Source organism: Choristoneura fumiferana, chromosome 3 (genome assembly GCF_025370935.1).
Source record: "Choristoneura fumiferana chromosome 3, NRCan_CFum_1, whole genome shotgun sequence".
NCBI classification, from domain to species: Eukaryota; Metazoa; Arthropoda; class Insecta; order Lepidoptera; family Tortricidae; genus Choristoneura; species Choristoneura fumiferana.
Window position 1 is genome coordinate 2,826,296 of NC_133474.1, and position 13,638 is coordinate 2,839,933.

General features: G+C 48.1%; 1 protein-coding gene and 1 non-coding gene across 2 annotated transcripts in view; both read right to left on the minus strand.

Moving 5' to 3' along the window:
- Positions 1-13,638, minus strand: part of LOC141445705 (dedicator of cytokinesis protein 7-like) — a 28,685-nt gene that overhangs the window by 1,301 nt on the left and 13,746 nt on the right. The window contains exons 9-17 of the mRNA XM_074111594.1: positions 11,011-11,163; positions 6,854-6,990; positions 5,386-5,557; positions 4,293-4,473; positions 3,259-3,386; positions 2,156-2,221; positions 1,774-1,890; positions 1,137-1,225; positions 355-507 (exon numbers count right to left, since the gene is read on the minus strand). Of these exons, the coding sequence (XP_073967695.1) occupies positions 355-507; positions 1,137-1,225; positions 1,774-1,890; positions 2,156-2,221; positions 3,259-3,386; positions 4,293-4,473; positions 5,386-5,557; positions 6,854-6,990; positions 11,011-11,163 (1,196 nt within the window). The remainder of the gene's footprint in view (positions 1-354; positions 508-1,136; positions 1,226-1,773; positions 1,891-2,155; positions 2,222-3,258; positions 3,387-4,292; positions 4,474-5,385; positions 5,558-6,853; positions 6,991-11,010; positions 11,164-13,638) is intronic.
- On the minus strand, positions 99-215 carry LOC141426954 (U5 spliceosomal RNA). The gene has a single exon (XR_012451289.1). It is a non-coding gene; the product is annotated as a U5 spliceosomal RNA (small nuclear RNA).

Genomic DNA, 13,638 nt, shown 5'->3' on the forward strand with positions numbered 1-13,638 from the left:
CACAGACAGCGGTCAAACTTATAACACCCCTCTTTATGCGTCGGGGGTTGTGCGCACTGGTCTTATCTTGAACATGGGTATAAATTTTAAACTTTATAAGCTCTACTAAAAGTAGAGCACCAAAAATTGAGTAAGACTCATTTGAGTGTTCCCCTCCACGGAAATCTTTAGTAAAAGGCGAAAGATTTATTCGTTTTGAAGGGAAACCAGAGTGACTAAATTGTTACCGGGTGGCTGACCCAACTCAAACAGGAAGAATCTTAACAGCGCGATGTAGGTTTGTGAGGCAGGCGGGGCAGCGACATCTATGGGCAAACCTTGGAACTTTTGGATCAGGATGATTCTGTGTGTCACCTGAGCCGCGCGAGGTGCGAGGCGGGCAGCGCGGGCTGCACGAGCGGCGCGAGTCTCTCCGCGAAGCGCGCGTAGTTCCGCTCCAGCTCGCGTTGGTACTCCCGCTGGTCGCTGCCGATCAGGTTTTTGTTCTTCTTCAGTGCGTCGTGGCATCTGTCGACAGGACAATCGGTAAGCGGGAGAAGACCAAAAAGTTGCACACCTTAACGCAGATTAAGATTACTATTCAAATTTTCCATTGTGACACCAAAATTCTGCGTTCTCAAACACCAGTACAGTTTGCATTAATATCTGCAGTGGAGCGTGAAAAAATATCTGACACGTCCTACCGACCCTAGAAACAGTTGTATCAAATATTTATGCGCGCTTTGTTTTGTCAGATATTGGTGCTGGCGACTGTACCTAAACACAGGCAATAGTAACCTAAAATCTCAAATGTTCTCTTTTTTAAACCTATCATAGTCATATCCATGTTACGTATATCGTTTGACATGATTTCGACGTAAATTGCATCCGTCATCTACCCACTGGTGATTTGATATACGATATTTTTCAAAGTACTGACGAGACGAGATGCAAGATGTAATCTACCCCCCTATAAACAAACAATCTTGGCCCTATACTACGAATTGCAAAATTCGAACTTCGTGTCTTGCCGTCCCGGTGACGGCAATGTTTAATACGCGAGTGACAGGGTCGGCACGATACGAACTTCGATTTTCGTAGTAGCCCCCCCTGCTGGCGCCTGACTAGGTAGATTCGGTGGCGGTGGTTAGTCTTACTTCTTGGAGAAGTCCTTGAAGGCGAGCCGTAGTTTGTTGGTGAGCCTTGTGGGCGGGGCCGCGCCCTCCGCCACCGGCGCTAGGAACACCTGACACACACGCAATAATAAATATCACGCCACTATAAGTAGATACAACGGATAAACAAAGAAAAAACAACAAGTGTGCTGTCCGTCCATCCGCGGCTTAGCTTACAGATAATAAGTGCTACAATGCAGTGATTTTGCATAGATATATGTAGCAATAGCGCCGACAAAATGGTAAATTTGTAGAAAAAAAAAATTCTAGGGTATCCCATAGTCATTCATAAAGTGTGGGTCTTTTTTTTCTCGTCTTACCATATAGTGTGGGGGTATCGTTGGATAGGCCTTTTAAAAGGGTGAAGACCAAAAAGTTGCAAACCTTAACGCAGGTTGTTACAGTTACTATCATTTTATTCCATTGTGACACGAAAATTATCCATGCAAATGTTGGACAGTTGGACTAATTTCAGTTTCACATTGAAAAAAAAAAAAATAGTATTGTAACTGCTAACCTGCGTTAAGGTGCAACTTTTTGGTCTTCACCCAAAATCATTAAGGGGTTGTCAAGACGATTGGTTAGGAATAACAAGTTAGGGCAGTCTCCCCGGCGTCACCTGCGCGAGTTCAAGCGGGCCCTGGTTGACGGTGGTCCCGATGCAGCCCTGGACCACCATTTGCAGCATCTTGGGGTCCGCCGGCTCCTGGCACGTCGCCGCCGCCAGCTCGTTGATCTACGCAGATACAGCAGGGTTGAGTGGGCTCTGGACCCCTTAAGCTTGGTACCCACTGACAGCGGTGGCGGTCTCCTCCTCGCTGCACTGCACCGCTCCGCCACCGCTGTCGATAGGTACCAAGCTTTAGGGCAGGGACTCCCAACCACTATGCACTTAATCCAACATTATGCAAAAATACTACGTCCCCCATTGACTGAAATGAGGAATAAAAATAAGAAAATCATACATACAAGAGGAATATAAACGAATAAAGGAAAATTACCTTCTTCTGAATATCTTCGATAGCCACTTCGATCGGTGTGAGAATAATCTGTGTTCGTGCAACAACCTGTAAAAAAAAGGTTTATAAATTAAACCTTTCAAAAATAAAACGACAAAAATTTCCTTAGCGTTATAAATTGTAATATTAGTCTTATCGGATGGATTTATTCAATTTATAGAGCTAGCGCCCTTTCACATTTTATGAATGTAGTTGTAAACGTTACCATTTTTCTTGTAGGTCTAAACTAGGCCCTTATCTTCTAACGCACTTGGACTCACGATTGTTGTCAACATCTTTCTGTCACACGGACACGGTAAAACAAGACCGAAAGAGATGGCGACAGTCATATAATACTACTAGCTTATGCCCGCGACTACGTCTGCGCGGATCTAGGTTATCGCGCGGTGGCGCCCTCTACCAGAATAAAAGGTATCCTATGTTGATCCTTGGGGTTCAAACTACCTATATACCAAATTTCATCAAAATCGGTTCAGTAGTTTCGACGTGAAAGGGTAACAGACAGACAGACAGACAGACAGAGTTACTTTCGCATTTATAATATTAGTATGGATAGTATGGATAGTAAGGATGACGTGTCCAAATGCCAAGTTTCATAGAGAACCATCGATTTATCTTCGACAATAACGATCTTCCATATAAACTTTCATCCCCTATTTCACCCCCTCACAGGTCGAATTTTCAAAAAAGCTCAAAGAAATATCAATTTATTTCTTATTAAGCGCCTAGATGCCAAGTTTCATGGTTTTAACTTCGACAGCGACGAACTTCCACCTTATAAACTTTCATCCCCTATTTCAACCCCTTAAAGCCTCTTTTTCGCGATAAAAAATAGCCTATGTTCTTTCCCAAGGTCTATTCTATCTCTGTACCAAATTTCATCAAAATCGATTCAGCGGCTTAGGCGTGAAAGCGTAACAGACAGACAGACAGACAGACAGAGAGACAGACAGACAGAGTTACTTTCGCATTTATAATATTAGTATGGATAAGCATACTGCGTTTTGTGCGTTTGTCGGCGCTTGCCAAACGCGTGGAGCCAGCATTAGACAATACGGGCACTGGGCTTAAAGTCTGTCCGTTACCTGTATGCGCGTCTTGACGTAAGGGAAGTGGTGCGCGGTGGTGAGTATAGTCTTGCGTTTGCACTGCTCGGCGATGTCGCCGTGCGCGCGCCCGCCGGCCGTGAACGGCGTCGCGTACATGAACCGCTCTGGAACACCCACAACATGTCATATCCTATCATAGACCAATTCTATTCTAAAAACGCCAAATGCAATATGTTCAACGTTCAATTCAAATTCAAATAATTTATTCAGTAAATAGGCCGCAATGGGCACTTTTACACGTCTTTTTTTTTCAAAATAAAATAATTACAAATAAAATACTTAAAAACTACAACATACAATTAAAGAAAAAATACAAAATAATATAAAATAATCCACGGCACTAGTTCGTCCATCCGCTACTAGATGGCGGTAACAGCAGCGGCTACTCGGACTAGATGTCGGTAAGTAACTCACTGATGTAGTTCGCTTGCAGTTCGTGGTACGCGTGCGCATCTCGCACGGCTAAAAGTGCAGCTCCACGTAAGTGATCTGAATGTACGCTTGATTCACGGGCAAAAAAATCTAATCTAATCTATCTTTTACTCTAAGGGGCTGTTTCACCATCCATTGATTAGCGTTAACCGACGGTTAAATGTGATGCCGTCTTCGTCTATTCGAACAAAACAAATAGAGACGGCATCACACCTAACCGCCAGTTAACACTAATCAATGGATGGTGAAACAGCCCCTAAGTGTGTTAATAAATAATATTCTATTCTATTCTAAAAACGCCAAATCCGCTATGTTTAAGGCTCCACGACGTTAGATCGTCTAACCACTACTAGATGGTGCTCGCTAACGGTAACTAAAGGTACGGACATACTAGTACAACCCGACGCCACGCCATCCAACTCGTGTCAGTACTAATCAGTCCCGTATATGCATTATGGTCAGTTGCAAATAGAAACATGCGTCGGACGTGCGTTACGTTTTAGTAGTATGTTTCCACCGTAACGGGCTTTAGAGCGCTAGTTCGGCTAGTCGTCGCTAGATGGCGGCACGCAACTCACTGATGTTATAGTTCCGCTCGAAGTGCGTGGTGCGCGCGCGCAGCTCGTGCGGCTCGAAGTGCGGCTCCACGTAGGTGATCTGTATGTGCGCCTTGTCCGCGGGCAGCGACGCCGCGTCCACGATGTTGCTGTCCTTTATTATCACCACGTTGTCCGTGCCGAAACGGGCGCCGTAGAAATTCTGAAATGTAGTTTATTTGGTTATTTTACTAGCCGCGATGGCCTTGTGTTTTGACCTATGGCTTCTCAAACGGGGGATCGCGGGTACGAATCAGGCCAACTCTCTCACTTTTCAAATTTGAATCTTCATCTCTCTCATTTTTGAAGTTCATGTGGGAAATTACAATTGTGCACACACCCATACGATGGTGTATGTATGTACTACGGCCAAAACCCCCTCATTCTGAAAGGAGGCTTGTGCTAAATAAAAAAGTTTTATATTAATGGAAATGGATATTGAAAATGCCCTGTATTATTATTATTATTATTTTTTGTAATTTTTTTCTTTAATTGTATAATATAGTTTTTAAGTATTTTATTTCTAATTATATTATTATGAAAAAATGACTTTCTGCCATTTCTTGCGGCGCAATCTTCTTGGCAATGATGGTCTTTCCGAAAGCGCTGGTAGTTTAAAAAATGACGTGTAAAAGTGCCCATTGCGGCCTATTTACTGAATAAATGATTTGAATTTGAATTTTGTCACTCATTTTAATACAATAATTAATTAAAACTTCGAGTGCCGTCGGATTCCGATTAAAATCAGACTTTTATCGATGGTTACATTATGTACTGTTGTACAATACACAACAACATACCTATCTATTTTGATTTGTTGTATATGTGTATTCTATAAATGCTTAGTTTTATGTATTCTTGATATTTCTCTAATCTACTGTAAATTGCACCACCTGCTAAAATCTATTCCTTACTTCTGTCTATGCTAAAATTGCCTGGAAGAGATCGTTCTGAAGCGATAAGGCCGCCTATTGCTTATCTTGGAAAATCTCTATATACCTGTGTTCTTGTACTGTTTACTATGTGTTGGTGTTTTTTTTTTTTAAAAAAGCTTAGTAATAAAAGTGCGCAATACCTCGAGCCTGCTGAATATCTCTGGCAGCTTGGTGAGCGCGTGTTCCTTGTATATGAACTCCTCCCCGTCCAGGTCCCCGAACAGACCGCCGTAGAAGGACACGCGGAAGTACGTGCCGAACACACGCTTGCCGTGCAGCTGGTCGATGCGGGTGAACGCTTCGTTCAGCTTGCTGGAAATAATTGCCATCGACATCATATGAGCCGTAGGACGTAGGAAGTCCACTGTTGGCCACAGGCCTCCCCTATAGACCTCCAGCCCCGCGGCTGTAACCAGATCATCCGTCCATCTCGTTGGTGGAGGTCCTATGCTACGCTGCTTAAAAAAATATTATAGTAAAAAAAAAAGTGGAACCTCTCCTGCTGACTCATGCTGAGGCACCGACTTCAAACTAGTAGAAAATTATTTTCAAGGTTTTTGAAGTCGGTTCCATTTTTTATACAAAAAAATCTTGTTTCATGGTGTACGAGCAAGCAACGTAAGGCAACTAAGCAATTTCAAGTTGACCTCATTTACTTAGTCAGGTATTATTTTGTTTGCAAATGCTTCAATTTTAATTCCACTTCAGTTCGCAATAAGCCATCAAGAGCGCCGCGCGTACTCATAATCATTAACCATCATTTTAGATTTAACTAAATTATTTAAGTGTTTTTAATACAATAAATTCGTTTATCGCTAAACCCGAACATTGGTCCTTCGAACCGGATCAAATTTTTTTACTTTCTAACAAAATTTTGATTGCCAGCAATGTACAGCAAAGTAAATTGACAAGTAAGTGTAAATTACAGCTGACAGATACATTGATTACTACTTGTCAATTCACTTTGCTGTACATTGCTGGCAATTATAATTTTGTTAAAAAGTTAACAAAGTCCAAATTTTAGTCTATTAATTAAATGAATGTCATGGTTACGTTACAGAAATACATTACTTTAATCCTACTAATCCTACTTCCTACTAATATTATAAATGTGAAAGTTTGTGAGTGAGTATGTTTGTTACTTCTTCGCGCTGAAACGGCTGGACGGATTTGGATGAAACTTGGCAAAAAGTTAGTTTATAACCTGGATTAAAACATAGGATACTTTTTATCCCTATATTCCCACGATATAAGGATAAAATCTCTGGGCTTAGAGTCATGAAATTTGGTATGTAGATAGCTGGACATCTGGAATGAAAAACTTAGCCTACTTTTTACTCCGATATTCCCACGGGATAGGGATAAAATCCCGAAACAACAACCGCTGGGCTTAGAGTCATATTGGACCATGATTGTTTTTAATGTAACGTCAATGAAAACAACGATTTAATTTTCGGGAATTCCCACAGGAATTTTTAAAAATCCCGGAATTTCAATTCAGCTGCTGGACCTAATCATTTACGTGTGCGAAGCCGCAGGTAACACTAGTGGAGGTATAAAGCCTGGCTGCCTGTAACACACTGTACAGTTACGAATGGCACGGCTCACCCGTGTATGTTGGCGAGTTTCTTGTAGTCGCGGTGGTCCTCCGCGATGGGTATCAGCACCTTGTACACCTCATTGACGGCCTCGTACATGCCGGCCGTCATCAGCTCGCTGGCCGCGTGCTCCAACAGCGCCTGCAATCAATTAATAGCACATTACTGTAGAGGCCGGCAACCCCACGTTTTTCTCAAACATGACATGAAATCTATATTAATAATTTCGTACCGGTCTACGGTAGACTCGAACTAAATGCACATCAAATTGAAGAGCGTAAAAAATTAGTCAATCCGAGTCGACAACTTGTAGACGGAAAATTCGGATTATCGAGTATTTTCAATATAAACTTGAATAAATTACTAAGTATATAATGGCGTTGCGAAGTAAACATGTCAAAAGTCATCACATCAAAGTGGCGTTAGTGTCACGTCATTACGTGTCACAGGTTTGCATTTCGTTCTCCATTGTGACCTCTTAAGGGCCCCACACACAGTACGATTCGTCGATTTTCATCAGATCGATCGTACAGACGAATCGTACCGTATATGAGTTGATTATGAGGCATACACATCATAGTTATTTGGCCAATTAGCTGTGAAAGTACGTTTGTTATAATATTAAGGCTGGGAATATACGTCAGATTTTTCGATAAGTACGACAGTCTTTACACTGGCAAAAATTTTTTTTTAAACATATTATTATGAGTACATTTTACCCGAGCGAAGCCGGGTTTTCATCTAGTAAAATAAAAACACAAGAAATCAAGCTGGCGGGGCGCTAGTCTGGTCGCCCTGTTGCGTGCGCTCGTGTCGCGCTGGCTGATGGCGGCGGACAAGGACGGTGCTGCTGTGGCTGGCGGAGGTGCCCGAGAGCGCGCGTTGAAACAAAAGACGGTCGCATTGCCGGCCAGCGGCCGAAAAAAATTTTTTTTTTTTTATTCGATTGGATGGCAAACGAGCAAGTGGGTCCCCTGATGGTAAAAGATCACCGCCGCCCATAAACATCTGCAACACCAGGGGTATTGCAGATGCGTTGCCAACCTAGAGGCCTAAGATGGGGATACCTCAAGTGCCAGTAATTTCACCGGCTGTCTTACTCTCCACGCCGAAACACAACAGTGCAAGCACTGCTGCTTCACGGCAGGATTAGCGAGCTAGATGGTTGTAGCAATACGGGCGGACCTTGCACAAGGTCCTACCACCTGCGAAGCAAAGTTTTATGAAATCTCTTTGCAGGCAGCCGAGCCGCAGCGCCTGCAACGCGATACTTCCGGCCTATTATTTGTAACACAACGTCAATATTTGATATCATGTTTGAGAAAATTCAATTAAACACGGAAGCGTTATTTGGGTCGATCGCCTTTTTATTGCGGGTGCGTGGTGCTGGCTCGCGAGACATCGTGAGCAGAGCGGTGGCGCACAGTGCGCGTGCTGCCGCAGCCGCCGAGTTGCGTTGCTCCTAGACTCTAGAACCTAGAAGAAGGGCGACGAATTAGCCCGAAACATGTCGAGCTAAACTCGATTTAAGACATGACGTTACACTCAGCGCCGCCATCTGCCGCGCCAGTGTGTCACCTGCAGCTCGTGGTGCGTCAGGTGGTGGTGCAGCGTGTCGGCGCACGACTCGTCCAGCGCGTTGTGCGTGACGCGCTCCAGCAGCGCGCGCCGCCATCTGCCGCGCCAGTGTGTCACCTGCAGCTCGTGGTGCGTCAGGTGGTGGTGCAGCGTGTCGGCGCCGACTCGTCCAGCGCGTTGTGCGTGACGCGCTCCAGCAGCGCGCGCCGCCATCTGCCGCGCCAGTGTGTCACCTGCAGCTCGTGGTGCGTCAGTGGTGGTGCAGCGTGTCGGCGCACGACTCGTCCAGCGCGTTGTGCGTGACGCGCTCCAGCAGCGCGCCCGCCATCTGCCGCGCCAGTGTGTCACCTGCAGCTCGTGGTGCGTCAGGTGGTGGTGCAGCGTGTCGGCGCACGACTCGTCCAGCGCGTTGTGCGTGACGCGCTCCAGCAGCGCCGCCGCCATCTGCCGCGCCAGTGTGTCACCTGCAGCTCGTGGTGCGTCAGGTGGTGCAGCGTGTCGGCGCACGACTCGTCCAGCGCGTTTGTGCGTGACGCGCTCCAGCAGCGCGCGCCGCCATCTGCCGCGCCAGTGTGTCACCTGCAGCTCGTGGTGCGTCAGGTGGTGGTGCAGCGTGTCGGCGCACGACTCGTCCAGCGCGTTGTGCGTGACGCGCTCCAGCAGCGCGCGCCGCCATCTGCCGCGCCAGTGTGTCACCTGCAGCTCGTGGTGCGTCAGGTGGTGGTGCAGCGTGTCGGCGCACGACTCGTCCAGCGCGTTGTGCGTGACGCGCTCCAGCAGCGCGCGCCGCCATCTGCCGCGCCAGTGTGTCACCTGCAGCTCGTGGTGCGTCAGGTGGTGGTGCAGCGTGTCGGCGCACGACTCGTCCAGCGCGTTGTGCGTGACGCGCTCCAGCAGCGCGCGCCGCCATCTGCCGCGCCAGTGTGTCACCTGCAGCTCGTGGTGCGTCAGGTGGTGGTGCAGCGTGTCGGCGCACGACTCGTCCAGCGCGTTGTGCGTGACGCGCTCCAGCAGCGCGCGCCGCCATCTGCCGCGCCAGTGTGTCACCTGCAGCTCGTGGTGCGTCAGGTGGTGTGGTGCAGCGTGTCGGCGCACGACTCGTCCAGCGCGTTGTGCGTGACGCGCTCCAGCAGCGCGCGCCGCCATCTGCCGCGCCAGTGTGTCACCTGCAGCTCGTGGTGCGTCAGGTGGTGGTGCAGCGTGTCGGCGCACGACTCGTCCAGCGCGTTGTGCGTGACGCGCTCCAGCAGCGCGCGCCGCCATCTGCGCGCCAGTGTGTCACCTGCAGCTCGTGGTGCGTCAGGTGGTGGTGCAGCGTGTCGGCGCACGACTCGTCCAGCGCGTTGTGCGTGACGCGCTCCAGCAGCGCGCGCCGCCATCTGCCGCGCCAGTGTGTCACCTGCAGCTCGTGGTGCGTCAGGTGGTGGTGCAGCGTGTCGGCGCACGACTCGTCCAGCGCGTTGTGCGTGACGCGCTCCAGCAGCGCGCGCCGCCATCTGCCGCGCCAGTGTGTCACCTGCAGCTCGTGGTGCGTCAGGTGGTGGTGCAGCGTGTCGGCGCACGACTCGTCCAGCGCGTTGTGCGTGACGCGCTCCAGCAGCGCGCGCCGCCATCTGCCGCGCCAGTGTGTCACCTGCAGCTCGTGGTGCGTCAGGTGGTGGTGCAGCGTGTCGGCGCACGACTCGTCCAGCGCGTTGTGCGTGACGCGCTCCAGCAGCGCGCGCCGCCATCTGCCGCGCCAGTGTGTCACCTGCAGCTCGTGGTGCGTCAGGTGGTGGTGCAGCGTGTCGGCGCACGACTCGTCCAGCGCGTTGTGCGTGACGCGCTCCAGCAGCGCGCGCCGCCATCTGCCGCGCCAGTGTGTCACCTGCAGCTCGTGGTGCGTCAGGTGGTGGTGCAGCGTGTCGGCGCACGACTCGTCCAGCGCGTTGTGCGTGACGCGCTCCAGCAGCGCGCGCCGCCATCTGCCGCGCCAGTGTGTCACCTGCAGCTCGTGGTGCGTCAGGTGGTGGTGCAGCGTGTCGGCGCACGACTCGTCCAGCGCGTTGTGCGTGACGCGCTCCAGCAGCGCGCGCCGCCATCTGCCGCGCCAGTGTGTCACCTGCAGCTCGTGGTGCGTCAGGTGGTGGTGCAGCGTGTCGGCGCACGACTCGTCCAGCGCGTTGTGCGTGACGCGCTCCAGCAGCGCGCGCCGCCATCTGCCGCGCCAGTGTGTCACCTGCAGCTCGTGGTGCGTCAGGTGGTGGTGCAGCGTGTCGGCGCACGACTCGTCCAGCGCGTTGTGCGTGACGCGCTCCAGCAGCGCGCGCCGCCATCTGCCGCGCCAGTGTGTCACCTGCAGCTCGTGGTGCGTCAGGTGGTGGTGCAGCGTGTCGGCGCACGACTCGTCCAGCGCGTTGTGCGTGACGCGCTCCAGCAGCGCGCGCCGCCATCTGCCGCGCCAGTGTGTCACCTGCAGCTCGTGGTGCGTCAGGTGGTGGTGCAGCGTGTCGGCGCACGACTCGTCCAGCGCGTTGTGCGTGACGCGCTCCAGCAGCGCGCGCCGCCATCTGCCGCGCCAGTGTGTCACCTGCAGCTCGTGGTGCGTCAGGTGGTGGTGCAGCGTGTCGGCGCACGACTCGTCCAGCGCGTTGTGCGTGACGCGCTCCAGCAGCGCGGCGCCGCGCCGCGCGCCGACATCTGCTCGGCGACCAGCGCCGCGCCGTGCACCAGACACATGCCGGCCTCCGTGTGGTTCGAACGCTGAAATAGTACATTGTGTCTTAAGGGCGGTAAATAAGGAATTACGAACGAGAGTCTATTAGAAACCCGAAGTCGAAGTTGTTTTTATCACATATGCGAGTAAAATAGTATATTTGAAATATAAACTTTTTTTTTATTGCCGATACCGCTGACTACGCTCTTGGCAGCGCCAGCTTTCCCACCCCCGCAGCATATGCCCGACCAGCACGCTAGCACGAGCAGCACGCCATGCAGTAACAAACTCATTTACTGACCTCGGGTTTCATGACAAGAAAATAAGTACGGGCAATGACTCATTTACCGACCACGGGTTTCATGACAAACACATTAATTGGGGGTTGCAACCAAGGTAGCCTGCATGTTACGACACTATTTACGAGCAAGTGTGATGAAATAGTACAGTGTGTCTGAAGGGCGGTAAATAAGGAATTACGAACGAGCGTCTATTAGAAGCCCGAAGTCGAAGACTGAGGGCTTTAATGAGTCGATGTTCGTAATTCAAGTACCGCCCGTGCGACATACAATGTTTTTCACTACATTTGCGGGTAAAATTGTATATTTGTAAAAGAAAAACTTTTATTTTTTCAAAAATTGCCGATACCGCTGACTACGCTCTTGGCAGCGCCAGTCTCCGCTAACGCCATCTAGCGATATTTAAAAACCCTCGTTGAGCCATCCACGGTGCAGCTGAGCCGGGTCCTGCTGGCACTGCGTACTACCTCCATATGTTTCTGCGCCATGTTGTTGAGCCAGGTGAGCCGCAGGTCGGGGCTGTGCTGGTAGCCGCGCGCGATGCGGTGCATCAGGTCCAGCAGCATCTCCGGGTCTTCCTGGAACTCCTTCATCTTCACGGTGTCCGACAGGATCATGTGCAGGTTGAACACCAAGTCTTTCACCTGGAACACCGATCGTTAACGTTATTTTGGACTCTAGAGATATATTTTTACGTCTGTCCAAGAAGCGACAGCGACCTCCACACAATACCTTGCCAAGTTCGTATGTGCGACTCGGTAGAACCCTGTCGCAAGGAGCCTCTGCTGCCTTTATCATTTTTTTTTAAAGTGCTGCAAATGCTGACTGGAACACGGTTCTACAAGTGCACATACAACTTGAGAAGGTGTATGGTACTATTCAATGGAAAAAATCAATTGTGTAAACAAATGTGGTGACTGACATTGACACTTGACTGACGACTGGCTGACTGACTGACTGACGTTGGCTCTAGTGATGTGAAGCTCTTTAAGATACTTCAATCAGCAGTAAATAATTATTTTGAATTACTTCATATTTCATATTTAATGATTTCCCTAAGTTTAATTTTAAAAATGGCGAATCACGTATTCTCTTAGTCCTGTTCAAGAGTCATTCACATGTTTCCATGTCCCTTTTAACTTAATGTTTAATAGCATTTCACGAAGTTTTAGAATATATCTTCAAATATACCCAACGTTTTTTCCATACAAACTTACACCCCCTTTATACCCTTTAAGGTAGAATTTTTAAAATGGTGAAACATGTATATCCACTTATATTTTTGACGTATATTTTCCCAAGGTTTATGATGGAGTATTTTAGAATTGAAAGGGTCTGTTAAAATATGGATTAATTTAGATTTTATTGCTGCTTAAGTAGCGTAGTAAAAAAGGCAACCTGAGATATGTGTGCATAGAGAAATTTGTATCTTGACTCCTGTCCAACGTGGTGTAGGGTTATAGTACGCAGTACGATTGCTGAGGACCTAGGTTCGATTCCAGCGCTGGTCTCTTTTCTGGTTTTTCTGTGCATCCATTTTTCAGTTTGTATTGTCGATATAATTTAGAAGAGGCATTTTTAATTTACATAAGACAGGGAAATGAGAGTAGACACAGGAAGTTGATTCAAAATGATTTTTGGTCCAACAATGACTCCACAGTAAATATGATACTAGTAAATAGAAATCTACATAATTTCTACTAAAATACTATTTTATCGTCAACTAGTGTTTACCCGTGGCTTCGCACACGTAAATCATTAGGTCCAGCAGCTGAAATACCGGGATTTTAAAAAATTGACGTGGGAATTCCCGAAATTAAATCGTTGGTTTTCATTACATTACATTAAAATAATGACAATCATGGTCAAATTTCATGACTCTAAGCCAGCGGTTATTAGTTCGAAATTTTATCCCTATCTCGTGGGAATATCGAAATAAAAGTAGGCTATGTTTTTATTCACGATGTCAAATATCTACATACCAATTTCATGACTAAGCTGAGCGGTTATATTTCAAGATTTATCCCTATCCATGGAATATCGGGATTAAAGTATCCTATGTTGTAATCCAGGTTATCTAACTTTCGCCAAATTTCATCCAAATCCGTCCAGCCGTTTCAGCGTGAAGAAGTAACAACATAAAATTCACTCACTCACTCACAAACTTTCACATTTATAATATTAGTAGGATTATGGAAGTAGGATAGTAGGATAGGATTAGAA